At 41.8% G+C, this 21390-nt stretch overlaps 1 protein-coding gene across 2 annotated transcripts in view; it reads left to right on the top strand.

Annotated features, from left to right (window-relative positions):
- Nucleotides 1-21390, top strand: part of LOC131817041 (serine/threonine-protein kinase ULK2) — an 84018-nt gene that overhangs the window by 52776 nt on the left and 9852 nt on the right. The window contains exons 15-21 of one of the 2 annotated variants that reach the window (XM_059150394.1): nt 3838-3975; nt 7357-7502; nt 9444-9524; nt 11692-11978; nt 13459-13646; nt 14240-14343; nt 20111-20260. In XM_059150394.1, coding sequence (XP_059006377.1) covers nt 3838-3975; nt 7357-7502; nt 9444-9524; nt 11692-11978; nt 13459-13646; nt 14240-14343; nt 20111-20260 — 1094 coding nt within the window. The remainder of the gene's footprint in view (nt 1-3837; nt 3976-7356; nt 7503-9443; nt 9525-11691; nt 11979-13458; nt 13647-14239; nt 14344-20110; nt 20261-21390) is intronic. The other variant, XM_059150395.1, reaches the window with a different exon arrangement.

Here is a 21390-nt window from a genome sequence, read left to right as displayed (position 1 = left end):
CCTCCTCTCTCTCTGCCTCCCATATTGGGCTCTCTGCTTGGCAGGGATACGGCTTCCCTTCTTCTCTCTCTTCCTGCCTCTCTGCCTGCTTGTGATTTGTCTGTCAAATAAATAAAATCTTTAAAAAATTTTAAATTAAAAAAGATTTTTTTTTGGAGAGAAAGGGAAAGAGAACATGCATGTGGAGGGGAGGGGCAGAGGGAGAGGGAGGGAGAATCTTAAGGAGGCTCCCCACTGAGTGCAGAGTGTGACATGGTGCTCAATCTTACATGAGATCCTCAATCGTGAGATCATGACCTGAGCTGAAAACAAGAGTTGGTTGCTCAACTGACTGCACCCCCCAGGCATCCCTGGGATATCTTTTTCAATCCTTTTCTTTAAGCTTAATAGGGGAAGATTTACTTTAGCCATTTTGTTATTTTTATGTATGTCTTGTGGCCTTTTTGCCCCTCACTTTCTCTCTTAATATCTTTCTCTGTGTTTTATTGATCTTGTTGTGGTGACATGCTTTGATTATCATTTCCTACTGTGTATATTCTATAGATACATTCTTTGTGATTAATTTTGGGACTACATAAATTATCCTTAAGATATAGCAGTCCAGGGGCGCCTGGGTGGCTCATTGGCTTAAAGCCTCTGCCTTCCGCTCAGGTCATGATTTCAGGGTCCTGGGATCGAGTCCCAATTGGGCTCTCTGCTCAGCGGGGAGCCTGCTTCGCCCTCTCTCTCTGCCTGCCTCTCTGCCTCCTTGTGATCTCTCTCTCTCTCAAATAAATAAATAAAATCTTAAAAAAAAAAAAAAAAGATATAGCAGTCCATGGGGCACCTGTCCTGGGTGGCTCCACTGGTTAAGCATCTGCCTTTGGCTCAGGTCATGATCCCAGGGTCCTGGGATCGAATCTCACATCAGGCTCCCTGCTCAGCACGGAGTCTGCTTCTCCCTCTGCCTGCTGCTCCCCAGCTTGTACTCTTTCTGTCAAATAAGTAAATACAATCTTAAAAAAAACAAAGCGACAACAATCCATTTTAAGCTGAACTTCAGTTGCATACAAAAATTCTACTATAGAGAGTATGGGAGTTTACTCCCCCTTCCCCCTTATGTTCCTGATGTCACAAATCGCATGTTTATGTGTCCCTAATAATCACGTACATCTATAGCTTTTTTGGTACTTTTGTCTCAGACTCTATAAAAGAATTGGGACATGCTGATCTTCCAAGAGAGGGAAACAATAGTGATAGCAGAACTGTATAATGGCTCTGACAGCTTCTGCTCTGCAGAGGGAACAACATGTCCCCCATGGGAGCTGCTCTCTCAGCCTGCTGCCCAGGGCTTGTGGCAGGAGTACACACACTAGGGGATGTAGAAAGGGGCTCAGAGAGAGGTAGTGAGTATACCACAGGATATTAAGTGCATATGGGAACAGATTATTACAAATACATTAAAATTATGCTGTATGCAAAATCAAAATGGTCTGATGCAGGAACAAGACATATTCTCTGCAGAGTCATTAAAATCCTGGAGCTCCATGTCCTAACAACTATCATCTCGTAGGCCAGTCTTTATAATGTGACTGGTAGTATATCTCATTCTTCCCTTAGAACCTCACTTTTATTGAAATTATTTTGAAATATTTCACTGTATTTCTTTCCAGGAAAATGTCTGACCTCTAGACAAAAACTCTTCATTTTAATAAAATAACAGCATATTGTATTTTGGGCAGACTGCTTAGTCTTTCTAGTATTCAATGCAGGTCAAAGATGACTTTCCACTCATGCTGGAGACTCGGGGCTTGCAAGACCTGCCCTCTCCTCACCTTGGGCTTAGGGAGTCAGGTGGTGGTTGAATTGTATTATTAATATAAAGCTAGACAGAAAAGTGGCTGCAGTGGTCTTAGCTAGCTGGAGCTCTGGGAATTTCTCCAGGGAAGACTGTGTAGGTGGAGCAAGTGTGCTTGGAGATTCTGTCCAGACAGACCAGATTTATAGGACACCTGCCATGGCTGCTCACATCCTGACATGCTGGGGGAGGATTGCCTGAGATTCCCTGGGACAGGGGCTTTGCATTATGTATGAAGTTGCTAAGTTTACTTCTTGGGGTAGTTTTATTCCACTCTAATTTTCCTTTGGTGATTAACTAGTACAGGAAAAATATCAGAACTTGAAAATGTATGTATTTTTTTAAAAGCCCTCAGTGTACACCAACAGTGTACTTACTCATTGAAGTGAGACCGTAGAAAGATGATATTTCTTCCTTCACCTTCTGATCCTTGATGGCCTTGCTGGTTGGTCTTTCAGTGGAACTTGGGCTCTAAGGTCTGTGTGCTCTGGGTTGCAGGCACTATGGTTGGCGAGTGAAGTCTGGTAACGCTGTTTAGTTTCCAGTAGTAGAAGTTTTTTGTTTTGTTTTGTTTAATTTTCAGGTTATAGGTCAACTTCACAATCAGGTATATAAATATTAAAAGCACAAATCATTGTATTTAAAAGATAGTTAATGTTACACTTGTCACTAATATAACATTGCATGTCGACTGTACTTCAGTACAGAAGGATGGGTGGATAAATATATGATACTTAATGGGAATTACCTAAATGAAGAGTAGAGCTAATAGACTAAAAGCTAGAAACAACAGTCCCGACCACAGCGTGGTTAACACCAAAGATGTAGTTTCCTCGCAAGATGAGAAGTCAAAATAAATGGTTGTTGCCTTCGTTTCTGTGGCTCGAGGAATTTGTCTCTGGTTCTTTTGGCCTGTTCTTCATGGTTCAGAGGTAGCTGCTGAAGCTCCAGCAAGTGTACCACATTCTGGGTAGGAGGAAAGAGGAAGAATGGGTAGAAGGTTGCTACTTAGACCTTATTGACTGAGAGAGAGAGATGGCTGCAAAGGAGTCTGGGATGTATCATAATTTCACTGAGCAAATCACATCTTCCATAAAATTTGAGTTTTGCTAGTAAGAAAGAGTGGGCGAATGGCTATTGGGGAAAGCAGCTACGATCTCTATGATGGATGAGATTTTCTTTTTATTTAAATATTAGATACTCTAATGGTTCAGAAAGCCCTAAAGTGACACTTTAAAAGATAATCATCCTGTTGTTAGCTAACTAGATCTCCGATCTCTTTATGTCTGCAATGTAATTTGAGAAAAAAAATGTTAGATTCATGGGGCTTTTTTAGTATTATAGACAGACAGAAGAATGAAATAAATCATCTTTTTTAAGGTCCAGTATTGTCCCTGATGTTTTTCATAGGTTGTAGATTGAATCGAAAGGACATACTGTTTCCAAATTTATGGAAAGCAAGGAGAGAGGCTATTACAGAAACCCAGCACTGACACTTCAACATGTAGACCTCAGATCGGTCATGTGCTTTGAGAGTTGTACAGTGTTATTTTCAGTCTTTTTAAAAGAGTTGTTTGGGAATGCTTACTGCATTCATGACTTTTGTAAACATTCCAGTCATCTTTGCTCTTGAACTTCCTGTTCTTTTACCCAGCATATTTTCCTAGAAATATTTTTTTCTCCTCACATAATAATGAATAGCAGAACGTGAGCAGATGAAACAGAAATTTGCCAGCCTACAGACTTGTCCTACTGTTGCAGAGGAATGTTTTTCCAGTTCTTATTATGATTCTTAGTCCTCAAAAGGCTTATAAATGCCTGGGGAGTTCCAGTGTGATTTTTGTTTTTTGGCCTTATTTTTGAAATGATCATTTTTTATTCACATGAACATGATCATTTGGTCTCTTCTAGAATTTTCTCTAAATATCATCAAGGTGTCAAATGAAAGAGAAACAGTCTCACTTGGATTTCTTTCCTTTTTCAATTCATGATTGTTGCAGTCCGTGTCAGCCCACTGTGTCGCCTCACAGTGAGACAGCACCAATTCCAGTTCCTACTCAGATAAGGAATTACCAGCGCATAGAGCAGAATCTTACATCTCCTGCCAGCTCTGGCACAAATCTACATGGTTCTCCAAGGTAAGCGAGTATTTTTTTTTCCATCTTTTTCTTTTAAAAAATTTGTTGTATTTGAAAGATCTGTTACTTTCCATGGTTTAACATAATCTCTTACCTGTGTGTATCATGGAGGTATACAAAATTGAAGAATAAAAAACTTCTGTAATGAATCTATTTTTTTAAAGATTTTATTTATTTATTTGACAGTCAGAAATCACAAGTAGGCAGAGAGGCATTTGGAGGTGGGGAGGCAGGCTCCCCGCTGAGTAGAGAGCCCGATGCGGGGCTTGATCCCAGGACCCTGAGATCATGACCTGAGCCCAAAACCACTGAGTCACCTAGGCATCCCTATAATGAATCTATTTAAATGGTGGTTAAGCTTAGCTGGATGATATAGTAGGATATGTATATATAATAATTCTTAAGAATTAAGGAAGAACTTATTAAAGATGAAACCTCACTGGTTGTACAGATCATTTACATATTATTTATTTCCTCTACATCCTGAAACCCCACTAAAGTAGCAAGAACGAAAAGGTCTAAGTCCACAAAGATAAGTTAGATAAGTTAAATAAGAACACATGCTCAGAGGATGAGAGGTTTCAGCACCTTTCTGGAAAACAGAAAAAAGATGAAGGGGGCCCCACTATAGTAGGGCCAGCATCAGAGTGCCCCACGGTGCCCCCGAGACCCCAGTCCCCAGAGCTCAGGGAAGGGAGAGCTGCAAGTGAGGCATAAGGTTGAAGACAAAAAAGTGCAATCTGCACGAAATAGCAAGAATACAAAGAAAAGAAAACTTATGTGGAATATGTGTACCCTGAGAAGTAGGGTAGAGACTGCATCTGTACATTAGAACAGAATGCTGTTGAAAACAATCAACATCAAAAAGACTTCTTGGACATTCCAAAACATAACTGAAAAAAAAAAAAGTTGAAAGACAAAGTTGAGACTGTATCTGAAATAGATGATTCAAATAAAGAAGATGGAAACTATGAATAAAAAATATTCTTCCAGCATTATGGAATGTGGGCATTCCAGAAAGAACAAGTTAAAGAAGAAAATTTCCAGTAAATAATCAAGAAAAAGTTTTCTAGAATTGGAGAGTAGATGATTTTAGATTTAAAGGGCTCACCAAATGCATAGTTGAATGAATGGAAAAAGGATGTCATAGGATGAGATGAAAACTCATGAGAGCTTTCTACAAAGGATGTTTTGGTGCAAAACCTGTGAAAATTATTAATGCATATATCTTTTGAGCCCAGCACTTGAACTTCTGGTAACTTATTCTGTAGCTACACAGTCCTTGCCTGTGTATGAAGCTACATATATACAGGTTGTTAATTTGATAATAGCAGAGGATAAGAAATAAGCCAAGTGCCTACCCATAAGTGACTGAGTCCTTAACGTCCATCTGTGACAGTGGAGCACCTTCCTTCAAGAGGAAGGAAGCTCTCTCTGTACTGAGGTAGAAAAATTTCCAAGGCACATTATAAAATGAGAAAAGCAAAGTGATAGCAGAATTAGCAGTGGTTTTCAAAGTGTGGTTTGTGTGTGACTCCCTTTTGAAAGGTTCATGAGGTCAAGACTGTTTTCATAATGATTGGGACACTCTTTGCTTTTTTTCGCTATGTTGACATACGCACTAATGATACGGAAGCAATGACATGCAAACTGCTGGTGCCTTAAAATGCATCAAGGTAGTGGCACCCAAATGCACTGTGATTTTTCATATCTGTTACCACCACACAGTAGCAGTACCAAGGAATGTCTTTAAGGAAGCAGTAAAAGTTACTATTTCTCTTTGAAAATCGCAACCTTAAGTAGCTTGTGGGCATAAAGCACTTTTGGTGCACATTGGAGTAGTTCTTTTAAGGAAAAGCATTTTCATGATTGTTTCATGATTGCAAGTTGAACTCACCCTGTTTTTCATGGAAACACCATTTTTTCATGGGAGAACAGCTGACGGGCTATCAGTTGTGGGCATTGGGCAGCCGTTTTGTTGAGAACAGTTGAACGAAGTCTGCCATTCCTAGAAAACAAGTGACATAAAATTTGAGCTCTTGAGCAAAAATTAGAATTTTTGAAAATATACTCACCATATTCACCACTGTGATCTTGACAGCTTCTCTTATGCCTTGAACAGCCACTTCTGTTAAGATTTGCGGTGATATTTTGTTATGGATGTGACTTTTTGATACTGTGTGATATGTTAACATTTGGAATACCTGCATATACTCATTCAAAATGCCAAATGTTTAAAAATCCTGCATGGATAAAAAAATCTAGTCCAAGCACAAGATACCTTCCAAAGGATTAGAGCCTAGTATAAAACAAAATTTCATTGGCATGGTTTCAGATTCCACATTGCAGTGATTCTTTTAGATCATCCAGGAGTCCAATGGCTGAGTTTTGGTGTAGTCTCCAAGACAAGCATCACAAAAATCTGAAAAGGCTACCAAAATAGTCCTCCCTTTTCTGGCTACATGTCTGTGTAAGGCTGGATTCTCTATGCATGTCCCCCAATATATGTGCTATAGAAAAAGATTGAATACACAAACAATTTTGAGAATCCCAACTACTGAGCCAGACATTAAGAGATTTTAAAAAATGTAAAACAGTGTCATGCTTCTCATGAATTTATTTTGTTTGAAAATATAATTAATTTTCATAATCTTACATTACATGTAATAAGTATATTCTTCTTAATGAATTCTTAATTACCAGTTTTTTTCAGTTTTAGCTTCTCATACAGTAAGTTTCAATAGATTCAAGTTTTATAAATAAAAACTCTGGGATAGGGGTGCCTGGTTGGCTCAGTCATTTAAGCATCTGTCTCTTGATTTCAGCTCAGGTCATGATCTCATGGTCATGAGATCAGGCCCTGTGTTGGTCTCTGTGCTGGGTGTGGAACCTGCTTAAGATTCTCTCTTTTCCTCTGCCCCTCCACCCCCAATCCCCTCTCTCTCCCTCTCTTAAAGAAAAAAAAAAAATTCTGGGATATTCAGTAATTTTAAGTGTGTAAAGGGAACCAAAAACAAACAAAAAAACAAAATAGTTGGTATGGTATACATTACCTTTGTTAAAACAAGATGAAAATAATATTTTCAGTTTGTTTGCTGCTGATATGACTTAAGGAATTCTGAAAGAATATCTTAGGAACTAAAAATAGTGGTAACCTTTGGAGTAGGACTGAGGGAGTGTCGAGAAGTAGGCAGACGGAATATAAGGATGGGAGGGAGACTTCACGCCATATAACTTTATACATTTTCTACTTGTTCCATGTGATTATATTACATATTTTTAAAAAGTTCTACTCCCTGACAGGTTGTTAGGAAGTTTTAGGAAAAAGGAAGGAGAGCCCAGAACCTGCCATAGAGGGAGTCATTTTATTTTTCTTTTCAGATCTGCAGTGGTACGAAGGTCCAACACCAGCCCACTGGGCTTCCTCCGGCTGGGATCCTGCTCCCCGGCGCCCGCAGACACAGTGCAGACAGTCGGACGAAGACTCTCCACTGGGTCTTCCAGGCCTTACTCACCTTCCCCTTTGGGTAAGGAGAATGGAACTGTTGTTTTCACCATTTTTCCACTGTGGCGGCTCTGACATGACACTGTCTTTAGGAGCAGTGGCTCACGATGGCAGTGAGTTTCAGCTGATGGGGAGCCATATCCTACCCTGCCCACTCTCTACCTTTTCCCCGGCCCGTGTCAGCATCCCCAGATAATGTTTGTCTTTGTCGGGACTGCTGTTGGAAATGTAAAATGGATCTCATGGATAAAAAGTATCTCCACTGGGTTTGGGCTCCAAACGCACAAAATCAGAAACCCTAGATAATTATTGTTTGAAACACCTACCCTACGGACCACTCAGATTTGTAAGGATTAAGAGATACTCGTGTGTACAGCAGCACTGGCTTCGGTCCCCTGGGGGCCTTCCAGCTCTGCGAGGAAGAAGGTGGCAGCTTCAGCTCGGGTCTTTCCACCTCTCCTGGGAAGTCTGCACAACACAGAGGGGATCCCCGCTCGAGCAGCCCCACAGCCCAGGCAACAAAACCCCAAACAAACAGAAAAACAAACCTAAAACCACAAGTTTCATGAACTGAGAGACAAAATGCTCCAACTTCAGAAAGCATGCAAGACAGGCCAAAGCAGCTGAGACTGCAGAATCTGAGGGAGACAGCACTGGTGTCGCGGGGCAGAGCAGGGTCAGGGGCAGAGAGGGCCCTGGGGCAGTAGGTCTCAAACTGGGCCCCCCCATATAAATAGATATATATTTTTTTACTTCTAAAAGGTAAATTTTCATACCCCTGTGAAGGGCTCCACTCACAGGCAAAACTGCTGAGGTAAGAGTAGGGAACATGAAGAAATTCCAAGAGGAGGTAGAGTGCGAAGGATTGAAATATGCCCAGGAGCCCTGATTCAAAAAAAACCCACCATAATGATAGTTTAAAAAAATGTGTATCACCACGCCTATTGCAGTGGTTCCGAAACTGCTGTTTAGCTGAAAAATCTTCCCCGAACAAAATCCTGGCCCTCCCTCACCCCCTCAGCAATTCCCGGGGCACCTCAGGGTCTCCCGAGACAAGAGCCAAGCCTTGTCCTTGCTCTCAAGGAAAAGGCCTCTCCTCGGGCTCTAACCTTGCTTGCCTGTGTAACCCCCCGGTTACAGACCTACGTCTCCTGTCTGCTTCATCTCCCTGAGCTTTCCCAGCTCTTCCTCTGGTTGGTTTGGGTTCTCAGAGGTAGATGCAGAGAAGGGAGCTGCAGAGACGTGCCAGAATAACGGGGGAGGCGCCTGGGATGGGTGCGGGGGGGCAGGGAGAGGAGGGCTCTGGGGGAGCCCCTTCAGACTCCTTGCAGCTCTGACCCCTGTGAGGGAGATAGGGAGGTAGGAGGAGTGGGCCCGGGAACCTTGACTAGAGTGACTAGAGTGAATTAATTCTAAGGACGTTTTAGCCAGGCCCCAGGGGTGTCCCCAAGCCCTAGATGGTCCAAATTTCCTGACCTGCTTGAACCAGCCTGAATGAATGCCACGTCCACGTGCAGGTGTTGGCTGCGAGCAGCCTCGGGGAGCAAGGCTTGGGACGGGTGGCAGGAGCATAGTGGGTGCAGAAGGACAGCAGCTGGGCCATCCGCCGGCTGTGCAGTCCACTGGCTGGGCCCCCTGCAGCTCCACAGCCTCCAACACCACGAACTCCTTCCTCCTTGGTCTGAAGTGACCTACCGGTTGCAGGCATTGGTTTGTTCCCATGGCTTTCTTTCCTGCTGCCCTTGTTTCAAGGCCGCTTCTGCAGTTCTTTAGATCGTTGTGTGCCCAGCACCCCTCACTCCGCACCACGCACGCTGGTTAGTAAGTGCCTGCTGAAATAAAGCTTTGCTCATCTGGCTTTATCGACTGTCATGTACAGTGCAGCTGGTGCATGACACACCTGTTCCTTCCGGCACTGGTTTTGAATCACCTCTTGTTCCTTTCCCTGTTTCCCTGCTCACAGTTGGGACCATTCCGGAGCAGCTGAGTCAGTGCTGCTGTGGGCATCCTCAGGGTCACGAATCCAGGAGTAGAAACTCATCAGGTAGGAGATCTGTTTGGCATATTAATAATTTTAATCCTGTTATAAGTGGATTTGAGTTATGTTTTTCTAGCCTTACAAAAGGAATAGAATGGATATGAAATATTCTATCTGCTGTCCTACTTTCTAGGATCTTGGTCTAATGGGCTTTAGCATATAATTAATCAGATATCTTCTTTGGGTATCTTTTCTCTTGGAAATTGTTATTTAACGGAGCTAAATTTTGGTCATTGTCGTGTAGATAATAAAAACTAAGCTAGGGACCCCTGGGTGGCTCAGCTGGTTTCTGCCTTCGGCTCAGGTCATGATCCCAGGGTCCTGGGATTGAGCTCTGTGTCAGGCTCCCTGCTCGGCGGGAAGCCTGCTTCTCCCTCTCCCACCTCCCACCTACCCTCCTGGCTTGTGTTCCCTCTCTCACTGTCTCTTTCTCTGTCAAGTAAATAATAAAATCTTTGGGAAAAAAAGGAAAGAAAACCAATCTAGAAAATGAAATTTCGGGGCGCCTGGGTGGCTCAGTGGGTTGGGCCGCTGCCTTCGGCTCGGGTCATGATCTCGGGGTCCTGGGATCGAGTCCCGCATCGGGCTCTCTGCTCGGCAGGGAGCCTGCTTCCCTCTCTCTCTCTGCCTGCCTCTCCATCTACTTGTGATTTCTCTCTGTCAAATAAATAAATAAATAAATAAATAAATAAATAAAAAAGCACGTAAAAAAAAAAAAAAAAAAAAAGAAAAAAAAAAGAAAATGAAATTTCATTCCGTTAATACTGTTCTTGATAACAGCGGCTAGTTAGCGCGAGATAAACAAGAAATATAGTTTATTTGCTTTAATATAAAATATATAAAAGATATGTGCAAATCACACTTTTATTAGTCAAATTTTATATGTGAATTTGAGGAGTTGGCTAATTAAAGGAATCCTGTGTCACTGAGAAAAGCACCTTTTCTTAGTTTTTCATATTTTGTGTTTCCTTAAAAATAAACCTTAGATAACTTTCTCCAGATTTATAACATTCTGCTACTAATTTTATTTATTTCCCTGTGCATATTTATGCATATATTGTATACACACACACACACAGACGGCAGAACCCAGTTCTGAAAGATTAAATACCAGATTTAGGATGAGATTAGGCTAGAAGCGGTCAGTAGCAAAAACTCCAATTTCCTTTTGGGGAAGATTATGGTTATAGGTCCATACCTATAAATTATTGGTGGTAGTTTGGCTTGCAGCACGCTCTGAAGAATTTGTATCTGGAGCTTTAGGCTGGCTTAGTAGACCTGAAGTTGGCAACAAGGTCTGTGCGGGGCAGTCCTTGCCATTTCAGCCATTCACCGTATCGGGACCCTATTTCTCGGGCTCTTACTGCAGTGTCCCCTGAGGAGGCAAGAGTTCCTGTGGACGAGGCTTTTCTTTGTGGAGAACAGGGACGCTTTAGGTTACAAATGAATTTCAGAGGACTCTGAGACTAATAAAATAATTCATGAGACTAATAAAAATAATTAAATTATCCATATATGCTTGTGATTTTTAGGCAAGTAAAATAAAATCCCAGAAAAGTGTATTATCTAATTAGATAAAGGGTTATTCTGGATTGGTTTGAAAAGTTTCTTTTAGCTGCTAGGTGAGAAAAGAGGGTAATACGTTGATATCCCCAAGTATGCATTCACATAAGAAGTAGAAACATTTGGTTTCGGTTCAGCAGAGGTTTTTGTAGTATTTTTTTTTTTTAAGATTTTATTTATTTATTTGAGAGAGAGACAGAGAACATGAGAGGAGAGAGGTCAGTGAGAGAAGAAGACTCCCTGCCGAGCAGGGAATCCGATGTGGGACTTGATCCTGGTACTCCAGGATTATGACCTGAGCTGAAGGCAGTCGCTTAACCAACAGAGGTACCCAGGCACCCAGGTTTTTGTAGTTTTTATTGACATTGATCATTTATGATGTGGTTCTCTTGTGCTAATTAGAGTTATCTGCTAGCTGCTGCTAAGAGCGGCTAACGTACCCACCACCATTACCACCTATCCCCAAAATCATCTCTTGCCAAATACACAATTTTTAAAATAGCTCCTGAAGAACATGACATTCATTAGACTTCCCATTTCGAGTCCTGTCCTCTGACTTCTTCAGTGTTTGCCTGCGCTCTGGGTTAACCTGCGTGTGTGTCCATGGCAGGTTCCCCAGTGCCACCGGCTCCGTCACCACAGTCTCTCCTGTCGGGCGCTAGGCTGCAGAGCGCTCCGACCCTCACCGACATCTACCAGAACAAGCAGAAACTCAGAAAGCAGCACTCGGACCCCGTGTGCCCGTCCCACACCGGGGCTGGGTACAGCTACTCACCTCAGCCCAGTCGGCCCGGCAGCCTCGGAACCTCTCCCACCAAGCACACGGGGTCCTCTCCTCGCAGTTCGGACTGGTTCTTTAAAACTCCTTTACCAACCATCATTGGCTCTCCTACTAAGGTGTGTTCATTAAGCTCCTTAGTCAGCATGACGACTTTGTTCAGTTAACGTTCGTTACTTGGAGCACGGGGTGCCGTGTGGTGAGCTCAGGTCCGGCAGCAGACTACCAGAGAGACTGGAGCAGAGAAGTCCGTTGCTCATATGTCTTGGCAGAAGTACCTGGCATGCCTCAAGAGGCTACATGGGGACACCCAGGCAGGTGCAGACAGAGACAGGACCCAGGGCACATGCCTTTATTAGGGTCCGGGTTGGAGGACTTTGGGGTTCCTGAGCTAAAGCAGAATTGGTCAGTTTGAGCCAAAAAAATGGGATTCTAGTAAGCTCCACAGGAGTCTTTGTGTGTGCAGCATCCAAGGAGAAAGCCTGGGGGATGGGGGAGACTAGACCACCAGGGGTATTGGAGGAGTCATCTCCAGAATTTAAATGTACTTATGACCGCAGTATGCTCTTGAGGACCTGCACTTGTATGTGGGGCCGGTGTCCGTTTAAGGCCCTGCAGCTGCATGGCCATATGGAGTGACGCGGAGTCCGCAGTGCTGTGGGGTAGCTTAGCTGAGCTTGAGACAGTAGTCCTCTTGTCCCCCGGGGATATGCTCCAAGACCCTCTGCAGTTGACTGAAACCACAGATAGTACGATAAAGTTTAAATTATGTTAGGCACGGTGAGAGATTAATAACTGTAACTGATAATACAATAGAACAGTTATAATAGGCCACAATGAATGAATGTGGTCTCTCTCTCTCTCAAAATACACTGAAAATATATATAATATATAATAATCATGGGGCAGTTTTTTTTTTTTAAGATTTTATTTATTGGGGTGCCTGGGTGGCTCAGTCGGTTAAGCATCTGCCTTCAGCTCAGGTCATGATCCCGGGGTCCTGGGATTGAGCCCCACATCAGGCTCTCTGCTCAGCGGGGAGCCTGCTTCTCCCTCTCCCTCTGCCTGCCACTCTGCCTGCTTGTGATCTCTGTCAAAAAAGATTATTTATTGGAGAGAGAGAGAAAGCACAGGTGATGGCAGGAGGGGCACAGGGAGAGGGAGAAGCAGAGGATGTGAGGTGGGAGCAGGCCTGCGTGGGGAGATGAAGTGAGGGAGTGACGGAGGCATGTGACCCAGTGTTAGGCTACCACTGACCTTCTGACAGTGTATCGGAAGGAGGATCACCTGCTTCTGGACCAGGGTCGGCCACAGAAGGCGAAGCCACTATGGGGCCTACTGTGCTTGATAGAAAAGATTCATGGTGGTATTGAATGCCTACCATTTAAGGAGGACTTGCCATGAGCCTGGCATAGTCTAAGTACTTCATGCCAAATGCTTTTTATACATGATCCCACTGATTCCCGAAGAACGGAAGTTGAGGCCAGAGAGAACGAGTGAGCTGTCCACGGCCACAGAGGCTGTCAGTGCAAGAGTCAGAATATGAATCAAGGTCTGACTTAGGTCTGATGATTCTGAATGCTGCATGTGTTTCCTCAGACCACGGCTCCTTTCAAAATACCTAAAACTCAAGCGTCTTCCAACCTGCTAGCCTTGGTGACTCGTCATGGGCCCTCTGAAGGGCAGACTAAAGACGGGAGTGACCCACGGGAGTGCCCTCATTGTCTCCTAGCTCAAGGCGGCGAGAGGCAGAAGCCTGAGCAGCAGAACAAAGCAGTGTTTGGCAGGTAAAAGACACCGTTTCCTCCCAGCCTTCAGTGTGAAAGCTGCAATAGTACATATATGTCTACGATAAAGACAGACCAGAGCAAATTAGTTTAGTAGCTGGTCTACGCCACTTGGGTAATGATATGAACTGTATACATTTAGAATCTCTGAAAACTACAGGTGCTTCCTGTGACTGAATACAGAGTCCTCACTGAATTTCCTGAATGTTCTCTGTCTGCTTTTTGTTTGTTTGGGTTATTGAAGTTCGTCTCTGCCCTGAATTGTCTGGTATCTATTTTTTGTCTCCTTATTCTCTGACTTCCCTTTAACCCTTTTGTGGCTTGGCTTAAATCTCCCTTATTATTTTAAATACTGGGATTTTTACAGTATACTTTCCAGGGATGCCTGGGTAGCTTCTATCTTCAGCTCCAGTCATGATCGCAGGGTCCTGGAATCCAGTCCCACATTAGGCTCCTTGCTCAGCAGGGAGTCTGCTTCTCCCTCTGCCTCTGCCTGCCTCTCTGCCTGCTTGTGCTCTCTCTTTCTCTGACAAATAAATAAATAAGTAAAATAAAGTAATCTTTCCATTATGAACATCGTTCCTTCTTTCTAGATCTGTCAGTGCTGGGAAATTATCAGACCAACAAGCGAAGATACCTTTAGGTGGACATCAGGGCAGCACGGACAGTTTAAATACAGAACGACCAATGGATATAGGTAAGAAAATGGGGTTTCTTTCTAGGTAGGTAATTTGCTAGTATGTGCATTGGTTTACTGTTATTGCTGCCACAGATTAGCACAAGTGTGCTGTTTTTAAAACAACATAAATGTAGTGTTGTACAGTTTCAGAGGTCAGAGGCCTGCAGTGGGTTTCTCTGGGCTAAAACCAGTATGTTGACAAGGCTGCATTCCTTCTAGAGCCTGTAGGGGAGAATGCATTTCCTAGGCTTTTCCAGCATCTAGAGACTGCCCTCCTTCCTTGGATTGGGGTCCCCTTCCATCTTGAAAGCCAACGATGGCTGGTTCTAGACTCCGACCTCCTGCCTCCTTATTCTACATTTAATGGACCCTTGTGATTATGTTGGACCCGATGGATAATCTCGGATAATCTCTTTATGTTTAAACCAGTTCCATCTGCAACTTTAATTACCTTCTGCCATGTAATGTAGCCTATTTACAGGTTCCAGACGTTAATCCATGGACATCTTTTGGCCAGGTTGAAGGGCAGGAGAAAGTAGTTGTTTTACCTATCTGCTTCTGCTGACTGTTCACACACTCCCTGAGATTTCTTCACCCACTCCCTGCCACTTCATCTTTTTTCTTAGCACATCAAGACAGATGCTTGTGGGGTGTATTAATCACCACCAGTTATGAGTTAGGACAAATTCCGACCCAAGATTGGTTTTTATTGGTGGGGTAATACTGACCAAAGTTAGCTTAAATACACTTGTACTCTTGAGCATTTCTTCTACAGTGAGTGAGTAGATCTTATAAAAAATACCATTGGTCACTGAGCTCCCCTAGCCTTTTTCATAGTTGTTTCAGGGACTGTTATGTTTACAGATCCACAACTAGATTACTTGGATTACTGCTTGTCAAAAAATAAAACAAAGGGCAGGTTGTGGACCATAACCCAGACTTATTTAACCAAATTTTCAGGGAATGGATTCTGAGAATCAGTACTTTTAACAAACTCCTGAGTTCCTGAGTGGCTCAGTTGGTTAAGTGTCTGCCTTCAGCTCACGTGATGCTCCCAGGGTCCTCGGATTGAGCTCCACATTGGGCTCCCCACTCAGCAGGGAGCTGCCTTCTCCCTCTCCCACTGCCTATCCCTACCCCCACTCATGCTCTCTCAAATAAATAGATAAATTCTCAAAAAAAAAATACTCTCCCCATGATTATTATATACACCTAAATTTGGGATTCACCATTGTAATCTTTTCTCATTTTCTCTGTAATTTTTTACTGACTCTCCCATTAGCATCCGAAGAAGGAAATAATCTGGACCATCAAATATCTGATTGAACATGGTTTCTAATCCAAAGAGACTACTCCACTCTTTTCTTGCTTGCATGGTTTCTGAAGAGAAGTCCAATGTAATTCTTACTCTTGTTCTTCTATAGGTGAGGTGCTTTTTCTTTGGCTTCTTTCAAGATTTTTTCCTTGTCTTTAATTCTGTGCAGTTTGATATATGTCTAGGTGTAGTTTTTTTGGTATTCATCCTGGTTGGTGTTCTGTGAGCTTCCTGGATATGTGGTTTGGTTCTGGCAGTAATTTTGGACAATTCTCGATCATTACAACTACAAATATTTCTTCTGTTCCTTTCTCTCTCTCTTCCCCCTCTGATATTCCCTTTACATATATGCTATACTTTTGTAGCTGTCCCACAGTTCTTGACTATTCCATCTTTGTTTTTATTTTTCTTTGTATTTGCTTTCCAGTTTTGGAAGTTGATATTGGCTCATCTTCAAGCTGTTTCTCTCCTGAGCCATGTCTTATCTACTGGGGAGCTCATCAAATGCATTATTCATTTATGTTTCAGTGATTTTGATTTATAATGTTTCCTTTTGATTCTTTTGTAGAGTTTCCACTCTCTCTGCTTATGTTACCAATCTCTTCTTACATGTTGTTTACTTTTCCCTAATGAGCCCTTAGTATATTAACCATATTTATTTTAAATTTTTAGTCTGATAATTCCAGTGTCTGCTGTATGTGAGTCTGGTTATGAAGATTGCTGTTTCATCAAACTGTTTTTACCATTAAGTATATCTTTTTTTTTTTTTAATATTTTATTTATTTATTTGTCAGGGATAGAGGGAGAGAGAGCGAGCGAGCACAGGCAGACAGAGACAGAGGGAGAAGCAGGCTCCCTGCCGAGCAAGGAGCCCAATGTGGGACTCGATCCCAGGACGCTGGGATCATGACCTGAGCCGAAGGCAGCTGCTTAACCAACTGAGCCACCCAGGTGTCCCACCATTAAGTACCATTGGTACCATACTGCCTTGATTATTTTATAATCAAGTAACTTTATAGTAACCAAGGAAATGAGAGTCCTTTGTTCTTCATTTTCAAGATTGTTTTGGTTATTCTGGGTCCTTGAGTTTCCATTGTGAAATGGAAATTTTATGAAGTGAAATTTTTCCCTGGACTGCTAAGTTGCTTTCACATATGAAAATCAGTTAATGTAATGCCTAATACTCAATATGCTAGAAATAGAATTTACTCACCTGATAAAGAATATCTATGAAAAATGCACAACTAACATCATATTTAGAGGTGGAAGATTGAATATTTTCCCTCTAAGATCACGAAACAGACAAAGATGCCCATTCTCACCACTTCTATTCTACATTGTATCAGAGGCTCTAACCAGGGCAGTGGAGCAAAAACAAAAAACAAAACACCCAGCTTGGAAAGGAAGAAGTAAAACTACCTCTCTTCACAGATGGCATGATTTTGTATGTAGAAAATCCTAAGTAATCCACTAAAAAACTATTTGAACTAGAAAATTCAGTAGCATTGCAGAATACAAGTTCCGAACCTAAAAATCCACTGTATTTCTTATACACTGGCAAGAAACAATCTGAAAGTGACATTAAGAAAACAATTCTGTATAAGATACCATCAGAAATAATAAAATATTTAGGAACAAATTTATACTTGTAAACTATAAAACTTTGGTTCTGGAAACTACAAAACACTGATGAGATAAATTAAAGAAGACATAAATAAATAGAAAGAAACCCTGTATGTATAGATCAGAAGACTTAATATTGTTAAGTTGGCTGTACTTTCCAAATTGAGCTGTAGATTGAACGAAACCTCTGTATGTGACACATGATTTTCCTCTTACTGCTCCGAAGGTTTTCTCCTAGTCTTTGGCTTTTACGGTTTTACTGTGATGTTTCTGGGTGTGGCTCTCTTTGAGTTTATCTTCCGTTGAGTTTGTTGAGCTTCCTGGATATACAGATTAATGTTTTTCATCAGACTTGAGAAATTTTCAGCCATTATTTATTTGGATATTCTTTTCTGCTTTTTTCTGCCTCTCCTCTCCTCCTGGCACCCCTAGCATGCATATAATACACATTATGCATAGGTACACTTAGTGGTGTCTCCTAGTTCTTTTGAGGCTCTCTTTTCACTCTGTGCTGCACATTGTACGGTCTCTATCGATTTATCTTCAAGTTCATGGATTCTTTCTTCTGCCAGTTCTCATGTGCTGTTGAACCCCAGTAGTGAATTTTTAATTTCAGTTATGGTTCTTTTTTAACTCCTGAATTTGCACTTGGTTCTTTTTTATAATCTCTCTCTTTAATGATATTCTCTATTTGATGAGACATTATGATCATACTTTACTTTAAAATTTTTTTTCTTATTTCAGTATAGTTGACATACAAGTTCACATTAGTTTTAGGTGTACGACATAGTGATTCAGCATCTCTATACATTACGCTGTGCTCGCCCAAGGGTAGCTGCCATCTGTCCCCAGACATCACTATCATAGTATCATTGCCCGTATTCCCTGTGCTGTAACTTTTATTCCCATGACTTACTCATTTCTTAACTGCAAGCCTGTATCTTCTACTCCTCTTCACCCATTTTGCCTTTTTCCCCTCACTTCCTTTCCCCTCTGGCAACCATCTGTTTGTTCTCTGTATTTATAGGTTTAATTCTGCTTTTGGTTTATTTTGTTTTTCCAGTTCCACATGTGAGTGAAATCACATGGTATTTGTCTTTTTCAGTCTGAGTTATTTCACTTGGGCATAATACCCTCTAGGTCCATCCATGTTGTCACAAAGGGCAAGATCCCATCCCTTTTTATGGCTGTGTAATATTCCACTGTGTAAGTAAAACACCTCCACCACATCTTCTTTATCCATTCATCTGTTGATGGACAGTTAGGTTGCTTCCATATCTTTGCTATTATAAATAATGCTGCATTGAACATAAGGGTGCATATACCCAGGTGCCCCTAAGTGGTTGTTTGTTAAAGAATTTTTACCACAGTGCCTCTGTGATGCAGTTAAGTATCTGACTTTTGGTTTCTGCTCAGTTGTGATCTCAGGGTCGTGAGATCGAGCCCCATGTTGGGCTCCCTGCTCAGTGCCAAGTCTGCTTAAGACTCTCTGTCTCTCACCCCCTACTCCCTACTCTCTTTCTTAAATGAATAAGAAAATTAATTTTCACCAGTTACAGTTGTTTCACTGAGAAGCAGGTCCCTGATGCTGCTTACACTTACCACTGCCATTCTGAAAGTCATCATTCTGTGTGCTGTTTTCTAGAAGTCAGTCACTACGAGTTGGAACAGTTTTGGAATTAGCTTGTTTGAAAAACCGTATTATGTCTCATCCCCTTTTACAAATTAATTTAAATTTATAGGGTTTGTAAGTTCTGCATGAATATGTGTTGTAATTTAAGTCCAAGTTTGTATGTATGAAACCAGAGTTTTCTCCTTAAACAACATTTAGGCATAAAATGCATCTTTGATCATTTTTATCCTCTTTTTCTCTTCTCTTTTCCACATGAACTTTACTATCATCATTCAAAATCACAGATTTCTCTTCCTAATCAGGAAGTCTCCATTTCTGAAAATAAAAACTGCTGATAATAGGAAAAACTTAAGACCTTAAAAGAAATAGGGTCATTGTCTCTTAAAATATATCCATGACCATATTTAAATACACAAATACCTACAAATAGATACTGTTTAATTAATTTCCACTTACTCTTTGTGGCTTCCTAGAAAATTTTTTATAAACTCTCTGTTCTGTTAATTAGATGCTTCAAGTTTGTTATGCTCTGTTGTGGATAGGATGGACACTGATGGTAGGTTTTTTTCTGTATCTGGTTTTAAATTTGTGATTTGTGTTGTTAACTGCCACCTCCATTCTGTGTCCTAAGAAATGTAATGTTTTTGAGATGCTTGAGTGTAAAAAGGCTTTGGATAACTTTTTTTGATTCTGTGTAGTTTGGTGGAGAAGGACTTTCCACCTTCCCTTCCTTTAACCCACACCAGCCCATCAGGGCCCCTGACATTGGGTCCACCCCCATTTCTTCCTGTCAGATGTATGGCTGCAATTCCAAGGCCCACATGTACTTTGACTCAACTTTCTCTGGCTCTTACACCGTGGAGAGTCCTGATCTCCCTTCTTCTTTCCTTCATATTTTTATCCTAAGTTCTTGGTTTCCACTTTTTCGAATGATCCTTAACAGATGTGACAGCAGCTCATGTCCCTTAGAAGTCTAGGAAGTGACTCTGAGTAGGCGGCTTTTGGTGTAAAGAAGGTTCATAGCTGAGAAGAGAGTACTATAAAATACTGTTAATGCAGATCTGTGTTGACTTTCTGATGTTAAGAGTAATAAGTACCTAATGTAAAAAAGCCCCTAGAAACCCAACTATAAAAGTAATGGTCTCCCTGTAACCCCACCCCCAAATCGAAACACCGTGGAAGCGAAGTAACATTGTGTGAACTTTTCGCTGTAGCCCCTGCAGGAGCTTGTGGTGGTGGACTGGCACCTCCTATAGGAACAGCAGCAAGTTCCAGAGCTGTCCTGTTCACTGTAGGATCTCCTCCACACAGTGCCACGGCCCCCACTTGTACCCATATGGTCCTTCGAACAAGAACAACCTCAGGTGAAGAATTGTCTTATTATCATTTTGGCTTGTGTTTGGAGTGCAGTGTTCTGTCGATGACTTGATGATGCCACTTGGGCGAGTCCCTCAGCTCTCTGGATTTTAGTTTCCTTACCAGTGACATTGAGATCATCACTTTCTTGACCTTAGAGGGGTTATAAGGCATAAATGGAACGTTATTTGTAGGGGGGAAACTTTGTAAGCTAAGAGCACTGCATGTTGATAACACTGTATTATAGCGGTATAATGTACCTGTGACTTCTCCGTGATGAAGGAGCGGCGCATCTGCGGTGCTCATTGTGTCTTTATATTAAAGGCGTATTTCAGTACCTCTGGTAAATTTTTTGAAATGGTAGATGGTTGTTTATCTTTGCTTTTGTTCTTAGAAACCTGTTTCACCTTTTTTCATACTTCGGGTCCTAATCTTTGCACTTAGCCCTAGCTGCATTTAGATAGGCCAGTAGATTGGTTTTATCATCCATTCTCTATAAATAGGTTATTAATACCCCAAATTAAGGAAGTATTTAGCTTGGACTGGAAATGAGTTATCATTCAGCATTGTTGTCTGTATTGTACCTTGTGTCCTTTAAATTTTCTTCTGCTACATAAGTTACCAATCAAAATGTCGGGAGATTTATAAGCAAAGGATTATAAACAGGTAGCGAGAGAGGAAGTAGAGTCAATAATCTTGTTCTTCAGATTATTGGAAGTATTAAATAATAGTAAAATGTCATTTTCAGAAAGTGACATTTTATACCTGTTAGCTAAGCCAGCGCTAGAAGATGGAGGTGCCCAGCGTTGCTGAGGTGTGGTGGGGTCTGTGTGCTCACACCTGGGGTCGAAAGCAGTGTGGCAGTTGTCACAAGAGCTGTGAAGATGTAACATTTGACCTGTGGTAACTGCATTCCTGTTTATAATACCACTTCAGAGTGCTTAAATCACAAATGAATCATCCAAAAGAAGCGAAAACTTTGGATTTCATTACAGTGTTATCTGTGGCTTAAAAAACCAGAAAATCCTCCAGACAGTCATCACATTCAGAAGTTTAGGGAACTGCTGTGCCTCTGCTGCGTTTTATGATGAGGAGGACTATGGGGCTATGGGGAGAAATGTATACGCTATAAACTTGT

Source organism: Mustela lutreola, chromosome 15 (genome assembly GCF_030435805.1).
Source record: "Mustela lutreola isolate mMusLut2 chromosome 15, mMusLut2.pri, whole genome shotgun sequence".
Taxonomy (NCBI): domain Eukaryota; kingdom Metazoa; phylum Chordata; class Mammalia; order Carnivora; family Mustelidae; genus Mustela; species Mustela lutreola.
Note: the sequence above shows the minus strand (reverse complement) of the source record. Positions and strands in the feature narration are given on the sequence as shown.